This window comes from Acartia tonsa, chromosome 1, assembly GCF_053477335.1.
Source record: "Acartia tonsa isolate MP-2025a chromosome 1, ASM5347733v1, whole genome shotgun sequence".
Classification (NCBI taxonomy): Eukaryota; Metazoa; Arthropoda; class Copepoda; order Calanoida; family Acartiidae; genus Acartia; species Acartia tonsa.
Window position 1 is genome coordinate 52677051 of NC_137260.1, and position 15069 is coordinate 52692119.

The 15069-nt window shown below is 29.5% G+C and overlaps 3 protein-coding genes across 3 annotated transcripts in view; all 3 read right to left on the bottom strand.

Moving 5' to 3' along the window:
• The window catches only part of Alg7 (Alg7 dolichyl-phosphate N-acetylglucosaminephosphotransferase), a 570179-nt gene that overhangs the window by 355347 nt on the left and 199763 nt on the right, over positions 1-15069 (bottom strand). The window lies entirely within an intron of this gene.
• The window catches only part of LOC145331062 (uncharacterized), a 557608-nt gene that overhangs the window by 342769 nt on the left and 199770 nt on the right, over positions 1-15069 (bottom strand). The window lies entirely within an intron of this gene.
• LOC145323800 (uncharacterized) overlaps positions 9110-15069 on the bottom strand; it is a 62439-nt gene continuing 56479 nt past the window's right edge. Inside the window, exons 5-6 of the mRNA XM_080166359.1 lie at positions 13181-13489; positions 9110-13061 (exon numbers count right to left, since the gene is read on the bottom strand). Coding sequence (XP_080022485.1) covers positions 12983-13061; positions 13181-13489 — 388 coding nt within the window. The 3' untranslated portion in view covers positions 9110-12982. The remainder of the gene's footprint in view (positions 13062-13180; positions 13490-15069) is intronic.

Sequence of the window (15069 nt, forward strand, 5' to 3'; positions counted from 1 at the left end):
TTTAAATCTAATATACCAAAAATTAGGTTGAAAACCTCTTGGGGCAAAGTTATAAAGTTACTAGATCCTTAAATAAAACGTAACATGGTCTTTGTGAGTGTATCAATCTCGAAAAAATGACCCCCATCACCTCAAGTGCCCCTTGAGACCTGTAGTGGGCATATCCGTATTAAATTTAGATATAAGTATCTAAATCTAATATCAGACCAAAATAGACACAGCAATTAAAATGAAGAAACTTTAAAATTGCTCGTACAAAAATACAAGTTAGATCTTATTTTTTTTCTCTAAAATGCAAAGAAATTTTCAAGATTCGCATCGGTAAATATTGTCTTGCCTGTTTAAAATTATAAAATATGTCAAAAATTTCGCAATCGCCGTGGGCCTAGATTTGTGGATTTATTTTGTCTGCTTCATTGTCTAGGCTAAGGATTAAATCGCGGAGGGGGAGTGACAATGAAAGAGGAAAATTAAACTACAACTATTCTTCCCCCTTACTAATAATGGCATAATCTATACATAAATAAAATAAGGAGGAAGTGGGTAAAGTTATTGTCAATTGTCTTTCACTGTATCCCTAGGATTTAAGAGATTCTACTTTTTTTGTTATAAATTCTTTCTTTTCATCTAAAATTTAGTATAATTCCTTGCTAATTACAATTAGATTTATAAGCAAAACTAAATTTTGATTAATCTGTTTGTATAATTTTTACAATGTTTTATTTATGGACAGGTTACATGTCAAAGAATAGTAATACAGCTAAATCCTCATTAAAGAGTAGCTACACTACTTGAAATGAATATTTGAAAATGCATTCCTAAAATGATAGTTGAATTTGTTAGTATCTTGTTTTCATTATTTACCTTTTTGTGGGAAATGTAAAAAAGCTTTTAAAGTAGATAATGATTTCGTTTATTGGATAAACGTGACTCTAGATTTAGTGTAATAATAAAGTCTCTCAAGTTAGTTGAATACTTATAACGTTGTCAGTGAAATAAGGATAGGTAAAAAAATAAACATAATAGTGCAACAATAGTATATAACATTACTTCAAGGCACTTAAAAATAAGGGGAAGGGTAATTAAAAATTTCAAAGGCACTTTTGGTGAAGGCACCGATTCCATAAAATCTAGAGTCTTGAGTAAATGAAATGAACAAAAAATCTCCCAAAATCATTATATTTTTTTTATGTTTTATTAATACTTAAAGCCAATTGACCTATCCCTAAATAGCTGAAATTGGTAGACATAATTTTGTTGTGGAAACCGCGGCAGAGAAGACGGATTGCATATTGCCTGTCAACCCGAAATTTTTAACATTTTTCCTGCAAAATTTCACCATCAAATTATGTTAAACTTATTATTAATGTTTAAAATGACAGCCAAGCATATAGGAAATAGAGAATACCTAATATACCCTAAAATATAAAGCTTCCCTGTAAAGCAAAATAGAAATTACCTAATATACCCTAAAATATAAAGCTTCCCTGTAAAGCAAAACTCAATACATCCAGACCTTTATGAGATCTTCCATTTAAACAAAAATCCATACGCCTCTTTATTTGACCAGATTTTATTTTCGTAATCTATGAAGATAAAAATTTTGGTTGGAATTTAAAAATTGTTTGACGTGGATACCATCATTCTTTGCTAGATATTGTGTCCATTAATTCTTAATGTTAAAATTATTTCTTTTTATTGGCGCAGCTACAATAAAATTAAAGTGTCTGTTATCACTAAGAATAAACTATATAGTGGATGGGCTTACCTCATTAGCTTAATGGACTTCCTACTCTATGAAAAGCCAAAAATTATAATTTTAAACGAATGATAGATCTGCAACAGCATATCTTTTTTTTTATAAAAAGGTAATTAATATTGTAAAAAAAAAAAATTACCGACCGAAGCAATGCCATGACTTTTATAGAAACTTCGCAACTGAAAAAAGGAGAAACTCTCGCATTCCATGGTAAAAATTCAATAACACAAGAAACAATAAATCTATAAAAACAATGCCAAAAATCAAATCATTTTTTACTTTATTATAAAAAATATTAAAAGCAAAGCTCTTAACTGTAATAATAAGCATTACGAAATTAAATAATTTTGGCTCTAAAACAGGCAGAAAATAAATTATGTTCAATTTAGAAATTCAAAAAATATTACAAAGCTAGTTTCCTTAATACAGAACTGCCCTAATTTTGGAAAAGCTTTGCTTCATAATTTCCCCATTGTTGGTTATGCATTAACACGCTACTATGGCCAGAGGCGCTGCTGCTTTTTTATGCATTTAACAATTTTTCTTCTTTTTAAACTTTTCTCTCAGATGTAGGAATATGTAAATAAAGTGTGTTGTCTAAAAAAGCTTGTATTTTCTTTTTGCGTGGCTTTACATTGCAAATGGTCAGGGCTTTTAATTAATTAATCACCACAAATCATATTTAGTATGGTTTTTTTCCGCTAATACAATTGTGGAATGATTTTAATATGCCTAAGTTCGTACATTTTATTGGTCAACCACAACTTGATTTTTTTCTCGCAATAATTTCAATTTTGAACACTGTAGTATCTACCTATCCATTACAACCCTGAATTCTCTAGACATAGCAGAGTGTAAATGTATCTATTCTGGTTTTCACCACGTCTGTGCATTGCAACTATGGGAAATTTATTTCAAAACAGATTGATATCCACTGAATTAAACCGGTACTAATTTATACTGAAAAATCATGTATAGCATCGTATTACAGACAATTTTCCAAGAATTTTTTCCACGAGATAAAAATTACAATATTAATACAATTTTTCTTATCCAGGGCATTTGCTCCCCCCCCCCCCTCTTGGACAAACAAAACTGTTTTCAATGTAAGTAAATAAAAATAACCTGTAATAAATTTACTAGTACTATTACCGACTTGTACACATAATATGTAAGTTAAAAAAAGTAATAGAGGGACGTGTAAAATATCGAATTGGCCTGCATTCGAATTTTTATACTATTTAGTCGTATGACAGTGTACAAAATGTTTTATTTAAGCTTTTAAGAAAAGTGATACTTGTAATTAATATTCTTGTTGCAACTCTGCAAAATCTTGTGCATATGTTAAGAAGGTTTTAACATGCTAGTACACACCCATACACACACACACACACACACACACATACTTTCTCCACGTTAATCTGTCATGCTGATATTATATCAACATAATATACCTGATTAATGCACTATCTGTCTAATTTATTTCAGTTAACAAACCCCTTGATTGCAAGACTTTGATCTGGAAGTCCTAGCTGTGCAAGATTATGAGTTGCGCCTGTCTTGAGCCAAGGCATTTCTTACTCTTCCTATTTATTAGATTTTATTGTACAAACACAAGCTTACTTTACAAGTTAAAAGTGAAAACATATTTATTCCAAAAAAATAAGTAAAACATTATTCATAAAAGCGAAGCTCAAAAAAAGATAGGACGAAGAACTATTAACACTTGTAGAGTGTCAGAATCGAACATGATTATTTGTAAATTGCTAAAAAAAAATAGATTCTGTTTGGGGATAAACTCATATTTTTAGGACTTCATAATAGAGAAGCTACGCTCATGACATTGGACCTTGTTGTCCTGGGAATAGTTATTCCAGATTAATGGGATAATTATAGCATTTAAAAATGACTTTTTGGTATCGAGAGTCGCTACCCTGCCTAAATTATACCTAACTATTACAAGAATCATTTGCAATCGCTATACTTAAATTAACGATAAGAGCTAAATTTTGCGGAATTATGGTACTACCATAGTTATATAAAAGCTTTGCTTTTTAAAAATGTCTGGAAATGGTGTGGTTGTATGCATCATATCATTAAACAGTGGCTGCATTTATAACCAGGGATAAAGGATAGTCAACAAATTCAACCTTAAGAAATATATATTACGGTAACATTTGGTGTAGATACGGAAAGTATCATGTGTGACGTCATAAAAATACGTCTAAAAAGGAAGAATAAGAGGAGAAGTTTGAAAGGAAACCCCTAAAAAAAGAGATGGATTTAGAGGTATTTTTATGATGACGCATATGACACTTTCCGTATCTCCCATTTGGTCAGTAAAATATATAATCGAGACAAAACCATTGCTTTTCACTGATGCCTAATACCTTGTTCGTGCATCTAAACTGCAAATCTTTATGGGTGGGACCAAAATTATATTTTAAACAAATTCACTATTGCAGGAATTTGTTGTTTTTTTTAACAGGAAAAATACGGAAGGAATTTGTTTTAAAAAGTTGGTATTTTGCTGGTCGTTAAATTGATGTTTATTCCCAATAATGATAAATAAAATTGCCCATTCTATAGATCAAATTATTGGTTGAAAAGTTAAACAATGCCAAAAAACCAACCTATCAAGATTTAATGAAAAGTGTTCGTAGTTTTTCCGCTAACCATGAGAAACCGTGTTTATAAAACTTCGGGAACAAATTACATACAAAATCCCTGGTGTTTTGTGAAAATTTGTCAATTTAAAAAAAAATTAGCAAAGAAAAACCATCGATATGATTGCATATGTGATAGGATAGAAAGAGAATAGAAGGAGTCCACAGTTCTGTTTAAACTAAGCAATGCTTTTATTTAATACAATTGTTCTTGTTGTAGTTTCAATGCAATCAAAATTTGATTAAGCCTTCAGGCAAAACTGTAAAATTCATATAAAATCAATTAAAGCAGGTTTTCATGAATAAGTATAATTTAGATAAAGAAACTAGAATTATAAAGAACATAACTAATCCTATCCCAACCTTAATATTATTTCAAAATTCTTTAAAAACTTATGGGCTGTTTTAACAAATCATAGTTCAAGCATCATATCCATCATATGATTCTTTTATACTGAAAATAACTGCCAAATGCCTGAGAGTGACCAACGCCGTTAGGTTATAGTAATAGAAAAGCATTGCTTAAAATAAAAAATTAAAGAGAATTTCTTTTTTGAATAAAAAAATGCATCGAACAATATTTTTGGTTTTAAAAATGCATGTATTGAAAGTTTAATAACCTTTGCATTTAAAATTATGCAAAATTATGGCAGTATGATCCCTAGCTCTACCTACATGAATGTAATCAATAATTATAGGTAATAATGCATTATGCACACTAGAACTGTTCAATAATTCATTTTCTTAATAAAATGTTGCTTATAAGGAATAAGAATAACCATCTTAGAATCTTTATATATTTTTACTGGGTCATTAGGAAGCTCTTTATAGTGCCTATAAAGAACGGGATAAATTTTAAAAATTTGGCCAAACAATCTCGTATGACGTGGTATTAGAATAATCGGGTATAGTCCATTTCGTGGCAACGCACCTTAAGGGGCGATTCTTCGTATTTTTCACAGTAGCTTTTCTCCTATTTCTAGCCCCTGCTGGGGGCTCTAACCCTGCGGGGCCAATTGCCTAACCCTGTGGGGCAATAACCTTTCCCAATTTAACCTAAAATAACCTATAAAAAGCCATTTAAAAAATACGGCTAAAGGGACTATTCCCGATTAATCGACTATTCTATTATGACGTCATTTATAATACTTCGGTCATAAGGCGTTTTAATTTGTGCTTATTAACTGAGGTTTTATATTACACTTAGTACCCCATATAACTAATCTAATAACTAACAAATCTACGTAGATAAACTGATAATCTCAATACTGATCAGGTCTAATGCATATATTGGAAATTAGGATTTTGCACGGCTGATGCCTCCTTTATGCTTTATCGATAAATTATATAGATATGTGTATACTATACATATAAAACAAGCTTTAGGTTTACCTATATAATTATATTTGGTTTTCTTGTAGCGTAGCTACTCTTTCATTTATCCTCAGTTTTCTTCAAATTTAAATTACCATTATAGTAGCCAAAGACAGAGCATTGAAATCTAGCAAGGACGAAACTATAAAAAAAATAGACTGAAATAATTGCTACTCTCAAACACTTTTTGTTGCCCAATTTGACATTAAAAATTTAGGAAAACTCTTCTTCATATATTAACATTGCTTCTGAATTTTTTAATTTTCTTTTTCAATATAAAGATAATATTACTTACTTTCAAACCTATAAAATGTTTATTTTTCCAATAACAATTGAAAACAAACAAAATATTATACATATTATTTTTTTACTGTATTTATATTATAAAAAAATCCAAAATATTATTGTTTATTTCATGTTATTTGTAATTGTACTGAAATAAATTAAGCTAATAATAAATCTCTTACTAAAAAATGTTTTACACTTTTAAGGAAAAATATTTTTGAATCTTATAAAGTCAGATTTTTTGCATTCTTTGTAAAAAGATAATACTTAGTCAGTGCCGAATAAAGGTTCGAATATCATTGATTTTTTACTCATGTTGTCTTGGATGTTGCCAGCATTGTCTTATTTAATATAAGCTTGAAATGAAGCCATGCATATTGAATGTGAATTATAACATGTGAATAATAAATTATATTGAATAACGGATTTCTGACAACTTATTCATTTTCTCCATTTCTAATTTTTACACATGTGTAAGTGTTGCAGTGTATGTTAATGGATATAGGATATACGTGGACAGCTTATTATATTTAGCTTGCTAATATGGGCCTCATTTATTGGTCTGTTCGTTCATCCAGTAGGAGGTAATGAGGTAATTGGGGTATCGTTATTTTATCCCGCTGCGAGCATCATTTATTAGAGTACATGAAAATCTGGTGCAACATCCATGTAATAATATATCGATTTGTATGTTATAGGGTACAGAGAAAGAAATCATTATATTTTTCTTACAACGGGCTGCGCCCCTATCGTCTAGAGGCTCTTTTTGAGGGGGAGGGAGAGTAAAATAGTGTAAATCTATCCTTAGACTCTTACTTTAAAAATGCCAAAATTTATCCGTGAAAAGGAAAAACTTGTCTACTTTATATACAAGATTTCTCATATGCATATCAATCTCCCATTGTAATATTTAAATAAGTTACAACAAGTAAACAAGGATGACATTATACATATATATGCAGCTTAAATCAGAAATTAAAATACAAATTAAATAAACAAGCTAAGAAATAACCCGACAAAAGTGCGTTAGGAAAATCTTAAAAATCTCACATAATAACCAAAGAATAAACTTCCCTGAACAAACTGAGACAGACAGCATGAGATTTAGAGTATTATTGCTACTAAAACTATGACATATAAGAATCAGGATTTACATCTTTTAATTGGCCCTTACTGTCAAATGTCTTGATGAATAAGTCTCGTTATTTCTATTTATTTAACATCATTTGATCCCATTGACTTTTGAACTGTATTATGTTTAGTTAATGGTCTCAAGGGTGACTTATTCGATTCCTAGCCACATTTGATTACATATAGTCAACCAGTGGCTGCGTCTTGAGCATCTAGGGCTCTGCTTAAATGATGTAGGGAAAGCAACAATATTTTATTAAAACCATCCCAAAACATTAATCGAAAATTAGATATCCTAAAACCGTCCCGGGGTCTGTACAAAGCTTCCATAAAATGAAGATCTAAATCGGTTCAGTAGTTATCGAAATCTTAAACTCCAGAAAATATATATTTATAATAATTTTAATAGGATATTAGCCTAGGAGTTTTTATGTCTTACATATTCTTATTCCTTTATAACATTAACACCTAGGCAAGCCTGGGAAATTTAAAGTTTTTAGCCCAATAATAAATAATGAATAAGAAATAAAATGTTCTTTAGTTGACCATTAAAATTGTATGATCGCAGATTTGAAAGGTTAATGGATTAAAACAAGGATTTAGCAATAAAAAGGTTGGCCGATGGCTATTATCTTAAAGGTGAAAATAGAAATTCAGGTACATATTTAATTTTATTGGAATTGCAAGTCTTCGTTCCTAATTATATTGAACAAACGTACAAACAGACACTGGTCGCAAAATATTTCTGCAAAACAAAATAATAAAGAATGTCTAAAATGTTTAAAATTTATTTCCATAATAATAATATATCACAGCCAGGAGCAAATACAGTGGTCACCGATACAAACCAAGGTAGCAGTCTATAGTGCCCTACCAAAATGGGGATAGATGTCACTGCTTTTGGTCTACCTATTCTATTGACGTCATAGTAGAGGGAAAGAGAAGGGATGAGGGAAATAAGAGATGGGTATAGGGCATTTCCTGAGGTCAATAGAAAAGGTAGGCAAAAAGCATTGACATCTATCCCCATTTTGCTAGGGCACTATTTACAGCCACCAAACCAGGTGGGTAACACTCCACACTTAAATCTTTGTCTCAATATGCAGAAGCAGTTGATAGTGCCTATTAAAAAATTAGGTCATACATGATAAATAACCAATGAGAGTCCAGAATAAATTTTACCATTGGTCAATTACAATGTATACTAGCCTATCACTGGTCATTTGTATTTATATTTTTTAATAGGCACTATCAACTGCTTTGAATATGCATACCAGTTTTTTTTTTAATTTTATACTTAAAAGATTAGCAATGGCAGTCAAAGATTTAAATGAAAAGTTCCCAAAATTTAAAAGGATTAAAAGACTTGTAAAACAAATTTAGATAACCATGCAAAAATTAACTTGACATTTTTTCAAAGGCTTTTAAAATGACTAGCATTCTTAAAGTGCAAAAATAATTGCAAATTTTTAGTACAACAGTACATATCTGATAATAATTACAGCCAACTTAATTTTTGCATGGAGATTTAAATAGATTGAGTTGATGTACAATTTTTAATTTAAAGGTAATATGGACTTATTTTATATTGATAATTGATAAAATAGAGTAGTTTATTTTAATATTAAAAAGTTAAGTTAAATGAATAAAAGAAGCAAACTTTAAATTCAGCCAATATAAGTTTATAAAGATAGCTTAAAACCATGACTGTATATAACAAGTTTGCTCCAAATTATAACAAATAATACTTGAGTAGTTATTATATAGGAATATTGATTACATCAAATATATAATAATAATGTATGTATATATATGTAGTTATTGTGTATGTATGTAAACATGAATAAAAATAGTATTTTCTTACACCTATAAACTATAACATTGAAAAGTTAATTTTTTTTTGTTTTTAATATTTTAGTGCTAACTTAGTACCTAGTGATTAAAAAGTGAAAATTCATTTAATGAAAATTCTATTATTTTTTTCTGAATGAAATATTTTTTTCAACTTAAAATGCCCAAACAAAATCATAAGAAGGTTTTCATCAACTTACATTCATTTTAAACAAGACCAAAAATTTATAAAACCATGATTGTTTTTCAAAATTTGATATAATTAATTTTATAAAAAAAACAATTGTAAATGAATGACTATAACAATAAATTATACACCAAAAATGATATATTATACAATAACTAAATTTCTAAACAATTTCTACTCAATGACTACAACAAAACAATTGGTATTAATACAATTTCAGAAAGTATAGTGAGTTTTTAACTAGAATTCTAGCATTTGAATTTTTACAAATAAGCAATAACAAGGCCTAATCTAAATTAACATTTAATTAAAATCAAGAGCACTGCTTTTAAATCATAAATAATTTACATGAAATTATTTTTACCATAAAAAAATAATTCCTGAATGTACTTAATGTTTAATGTTAAGTATGGCTTAAATGTCATTTACCTCAGAAACATTGAATTATGAAAGGTGTGGAAAAATCCATTTACTGTCGTCATTTTGTGGCTGCAACGGCCATTATATACTAACATATTAAACCTCATTTATGTATGTACTGTATAGGCTTGTGACAAACCTATACTTTTTTATTTATGACGTAAATTTCTTGATACGAAGCAACTCTATAAATAAAGAAAAAAAGGAGAAAAACGGTATTAAACAGCTTAATGTAAGATTATCTTAAAGATAGGTGTCTGAATTTTATTCTGGCTAAGATGCTTGTTACGCCATAAAAGTGTTTTGGCTGTTGGACAGCTACATAAAACCTTTTTATTCTAAAACTTTTGGAATGGGTAAACATTGTTCTTGTGTCTTATTTGAATTGCGTCTTAAAAAGTTTTATAACCATAAGGTCTTACTTGAAATTGTTCCTATAATAACAAGTCTAGAATGTTTGAAAACCTATTATTACCGATAATTAGTTATAAACCTCGAGACTTTAAGTAAATATTAGAATAACCATATTTCATTTGAAAAACCCATTAATCAGGCGAATGAAAATTATTGACTTAACAATCCATCATTAATCAAGTATTAAAAATTTCCATGGCCTGGCTTTCTTTAATATTTTTCTCTGCATTTCCCGTCTAATTCAAGTGTTTCATTATAAAACAAGGAAAATTGTATCCATTAGAAGGGTAAATTTGTGTACACTTAAATTAAAGATTTAAAACTTGACTGCACAATTACTGTTGAGAATTGTATATAATGTGTTATTATAGTTTATTGAGTGACTTTTAGACATACAGACTTGCGAACATAATCCTAATTATAGAGCGGCTATGCTTCTAATTATAGGTGTTACATTAATTATGAGAATTTTATCGACCAACACAAATGTCAATTTTTGAGGCCCTTGTTTGTCCATAATTGTAAAAGTATTGGCGTTGGTTTATTGGAAAAATAATAGTAATTATTATTGTGACGAAACCAGAGGAGATTGATTAGATAAGTTTTTATTATTTAGTTTTGAAAGTGATGACATTAGAATTATTTGTCCACCACGCAATAATATCATTATAAGTTTCCTGTCCTCCAGCTATTGGCTGAGGACACACATTCTGAAAATTTATTGGATATGGATAATTAACTTTTTGTGTTTATTTAATTTCCCCCGATTTTTACACCTTTTAGAATAGATATATACAAATTATATTTAATAATCAAAATTCAAAATGCCTCAATAACTTTTCTTTTGGTTAATTCTTAAAATCCAATTATCATTATCCATTTCTTATTTGGTTAAAGATCAATGTGGATTTTTATTTCAATTGCTTTCAGCAATGAAATAAAAACCTTAAAATTTTAAATTGTTTTGTTTCTTCGACCAATTTTATGCTATAATATGAATAAATATATTGCCTACCCTTCACCCCCTAATTTTGAAGAGGCAACCAGCCGAGAAAATGTAAACAAATAGGCTTAGCTCCGGCTCCAAACTTACCAACAAGTCATTAAAACTTTCGTCTAGAAATTATAATTATTGGGGGCTTAGTGTGTAAACTTGATTATTCTGTGGAGAGGGATATAATAAAGTTTTCAAGGGCTGTTCGGTCTCTCACTCAAGAGTGGCGGAATTGGGGAAAAATAGAAACGTTAAACAAATAATTCATTTGCGTTCTTAGGAAAAAAAGAAATCATAAACTTATTTTTTTTTACAAAAGTCCCTAAAAGTATTAAAATTAAATAAATAATCACTAATGATTAGATATGTTAACCTAAAAGAATTGTAAAGCTTATTTTGAAAATAAATACTACAACCCTTTTCCTTATTTGTAATTGTAATGGACTCCTACAAAGTTAGATGGATTTTTTGTTGATTTACTAAAGAGCTAATTTGTTATTTCAACTCTAAACAAGCAAGCAAAGCATAATATGTACTTGCAAATTTGCAACTAATTTTTTTTTTATTTTTTTTAAATCTAAACCGCAATCTCTATTCTTATTCTTTCTTTTTTTCTTTCTTGCAATTTTCGTGTGACACCTTTTTTTCATTTATAATTTGTTTCCAAATAGATCTGATGAAAAGCATGCAACAAAAAAAGCAGGGCTCAGTAGTAAGCCCCGCATGGAAAGTTGCTTTACATTTTTTTGTAAACCAGCTCTTTAAATGACAATTTTGCACGTTCAGTATTTTTTTAAGCATCCATATGGGTTTAAATTGGCGGCTTATGCACAGCTGCCGAGCCCTAGGGTAAAATGAATTCACGAAATTTATTTTTAGAGCAAGAAGGTACCGCTAAACACAAACAGATAAAGAAAATATTTTTTCATTTTTTTGTTACAAAAATGGAAATAAAGAACCTTTTCAGTTTTCAGTAACTGCTTATTATGTAATTCATTGAAATAAATATTTGTAAAAGATTTGAAAGAAAGCCATTCTGTTTGCTAAATATGTAAAAATCCATTAAAATTTACTTGAATTGAAATGTTAAAAGAAAAATGACGCTCCGTAATGACATGCTAGCCCATACTTAAAAACTTAAACATGACTATTTCTTTCTCTAATCATTATTCACTGACTTAAACAATAATTGATGGCCTAGCCTTCAAATATATGGGCTAATGAACAAGGCGCGTATATGTTAAGATTTTTCACGATAATTATTTTACATTTTTAAAAACTATTATGAAAATCTTTCTTATAAGCAAATCATTAACAGATGCAAATTTTAAACTTATAAACAAGAATTTGAAATGAACTGTAGTCCCTACTATAAAAAAATGTTTGCCCTTGTCATAACTATTTAGAAATATTTGTTTTTCAGCATGCACCATTAGTCTTTGCAAAAATAGAACGTGTTCCACCAATTTTGCCATGTTACGTTGAGTAACAAAGTTACGCACTTTTTTTCACGGTTTACGCACATCTACTCACTTACTTTTACACACACCCACACATATATTACGCACACATTGACTGATGTTTTTATTTAATTTTCACATTTAAAATTTCACTGGGCTGAAGTCATGCACAAACAGGCACAAGTTTTTTTTTCACTTTTTCTCAAAAATTTCACGCCTTTTTCTCCCTTTCAATTCTTGGAGCTCGTTTTACACTTTTTGGTTTTTGTTATCAAAAGGTGAAAACTTTTAACTTTTTTTGTGAGGCCAGTAATTAATACAATATTCACAGAATTTGTTATTAACTCTTTTTTAAGTCTTTTTTTAACAAAAAAATTTAACATCCAAAGTAGCGAGGTGGGGGGCGTTGTTAAGGCCGCTTTTCCGAGGTGTGAAAGCTGTCTACATGAGGCTGCAGTGTTTCTTCAATAAGTTCTTGTGTTTCTGTTTGTCAATGTTGACCAATGATGTCGGATGACCTCTGAAAAATAAGAAAATATAGATTAAAAGTCCAAACAGTTTATCAAAAGTATTTTAAAATTATTTTGTTTTTGTAGAAGAATCTTTGGCTATTTAAATTGACAACTAAAATTTTTTTACCTGTTCTGGTTATGACCGCCATTAGAAGTACCATCAGAAACCTTATCCTTACTCTCCGCCTCCTTATCAGCCTTTGCCCTCTCCTCTGCCTCCAGTTTAGCCGCCTCAGTCGCCAGCCTTTCCGCCTCGGCGGCTGCTAGCCGTTCTGCCTCCTGCTTAGCACGTTCCTCCTCCGCCTGCAGCTGGCTGATGGCTGTGTCTAGGTCCTGAGGTGGCAGGTTGCCGCCCTTCCACAGGCGCAGGATTAGATCTGCGTCGTGACTGACAGGACCCTCGGGTTGGAAAGGATTCTCCCATCCCTCGTTCTCACTGAAATTATAAAAAAAAAATAGAAATCTGTATATAAACAAATAAAAGTGAATCCCTATTGACAAAGGTTATTAAATAAAAGGTTTAGCTGTACTTATTTCCAATTGTTATGACGGCCTGGATTTAAGTTTGTTTTTCAACTATGGATAAAGATTTAAAAAATTGTACTATTATATGATCATATGATCAACTTTTATTTAAACAAGTGTATTTTTATATTAGTTAAACCTAATAAAAATGTTTTGTTCTTGAATGAAAATAGAATTATCCAAGGTTAAATGTTTTAATGCATGATGTATTGATGATATATTGATAAGTATCATTTTTAGAAATAATGCTACACTTTGTCTGTCCGTCCGTCAGTACGCGGCTAGGCGGAAAATGATATTTATTCAATGACTTTTCAAGAATGACAGCTTATTTTTATGGTAAAATTATCTACAGGGGTAATGGGATTTTCTAAGTTTCTATTTTAGGTAGATTGCTGAAATCAGAACCTGCTTTACAACTTTCTGTATTATCTGTAAGTTTATTTGACTTTTGTTAATATAGAAATTTGTGCACTGTGTTATTAATGGATGTAGTCATCCTTATTATGCATATATTCAATTGCTTATTTATCTAATAATAATGTTTTGTGAAAATAATCCACATGTCATCGCAAGTGTTAGAATATTTAATGAAACAAGGACGAAAACATACCAAAAAAAAGAAACTCAGTATCAATATAAAACCTTTCTATTTACAAAACGTCATGAATAATTTAAAAGAAATAAAAATATATTTGATCTGAAATTTCAAAAAATAATGATGTTTGAAATCAATGGGCTATGTCTAGAACACAACTTCACAATATGGCAGAACATAAACTAATTCTAGTAAAGCTTCTTCCTAAAAAAGAATGTAGGGCAATTGAATCAATTGAAAATATAAGTGTGAAAATAGAAGAGGGGAAAACTTTTTATCAACTTTGTATTTTATCAGAATGTTTTACAGATACGAGGAAGTGAATAGATAGATAAAAAATTATATCATTAATAAAACTTTAAGGGTTAGTTTATCAGGGGCTTTTTAAGAAATTTAAGAAATAATCTCTAACCTCTATTTTTTTGATAGATTTAATTTAGTCTAGTACATTTAAAAGTTGAAAAGAATCTGCGTAGTTTTGAAATAATATGTTTTAAAAATGTTATCATTCAAACGCTTTGTTTGGGTTATTAAGGATACTTAAAAATTGAAGTAAAAACTTCTAAGTTATGTATTTTTATGAAATAGACTTCAAAATAACCCAAATTTTGTAAAAACATGTATACATAGAAGAGAGGGAGAGATAGTTAAACTATTTAAAGAATGTAGCTAGCAAGGAAAGTAAATGAAATGTACGTCAAATTCCAGATATTCATGGCAGGGATAAAAGGATAGGATAGTTGATTAAATAATTTTTGCTTTATTTTAAAAAAAATAGGTATCTAAAAACAAATTAGAATTCAACCCTCCTCGCCTCACTATTAAAATTTTATAAAATTAACTTGCAAACCAAAACAAACATTTTGCCGCTTCGCGCCCTTAATTTTTACAAA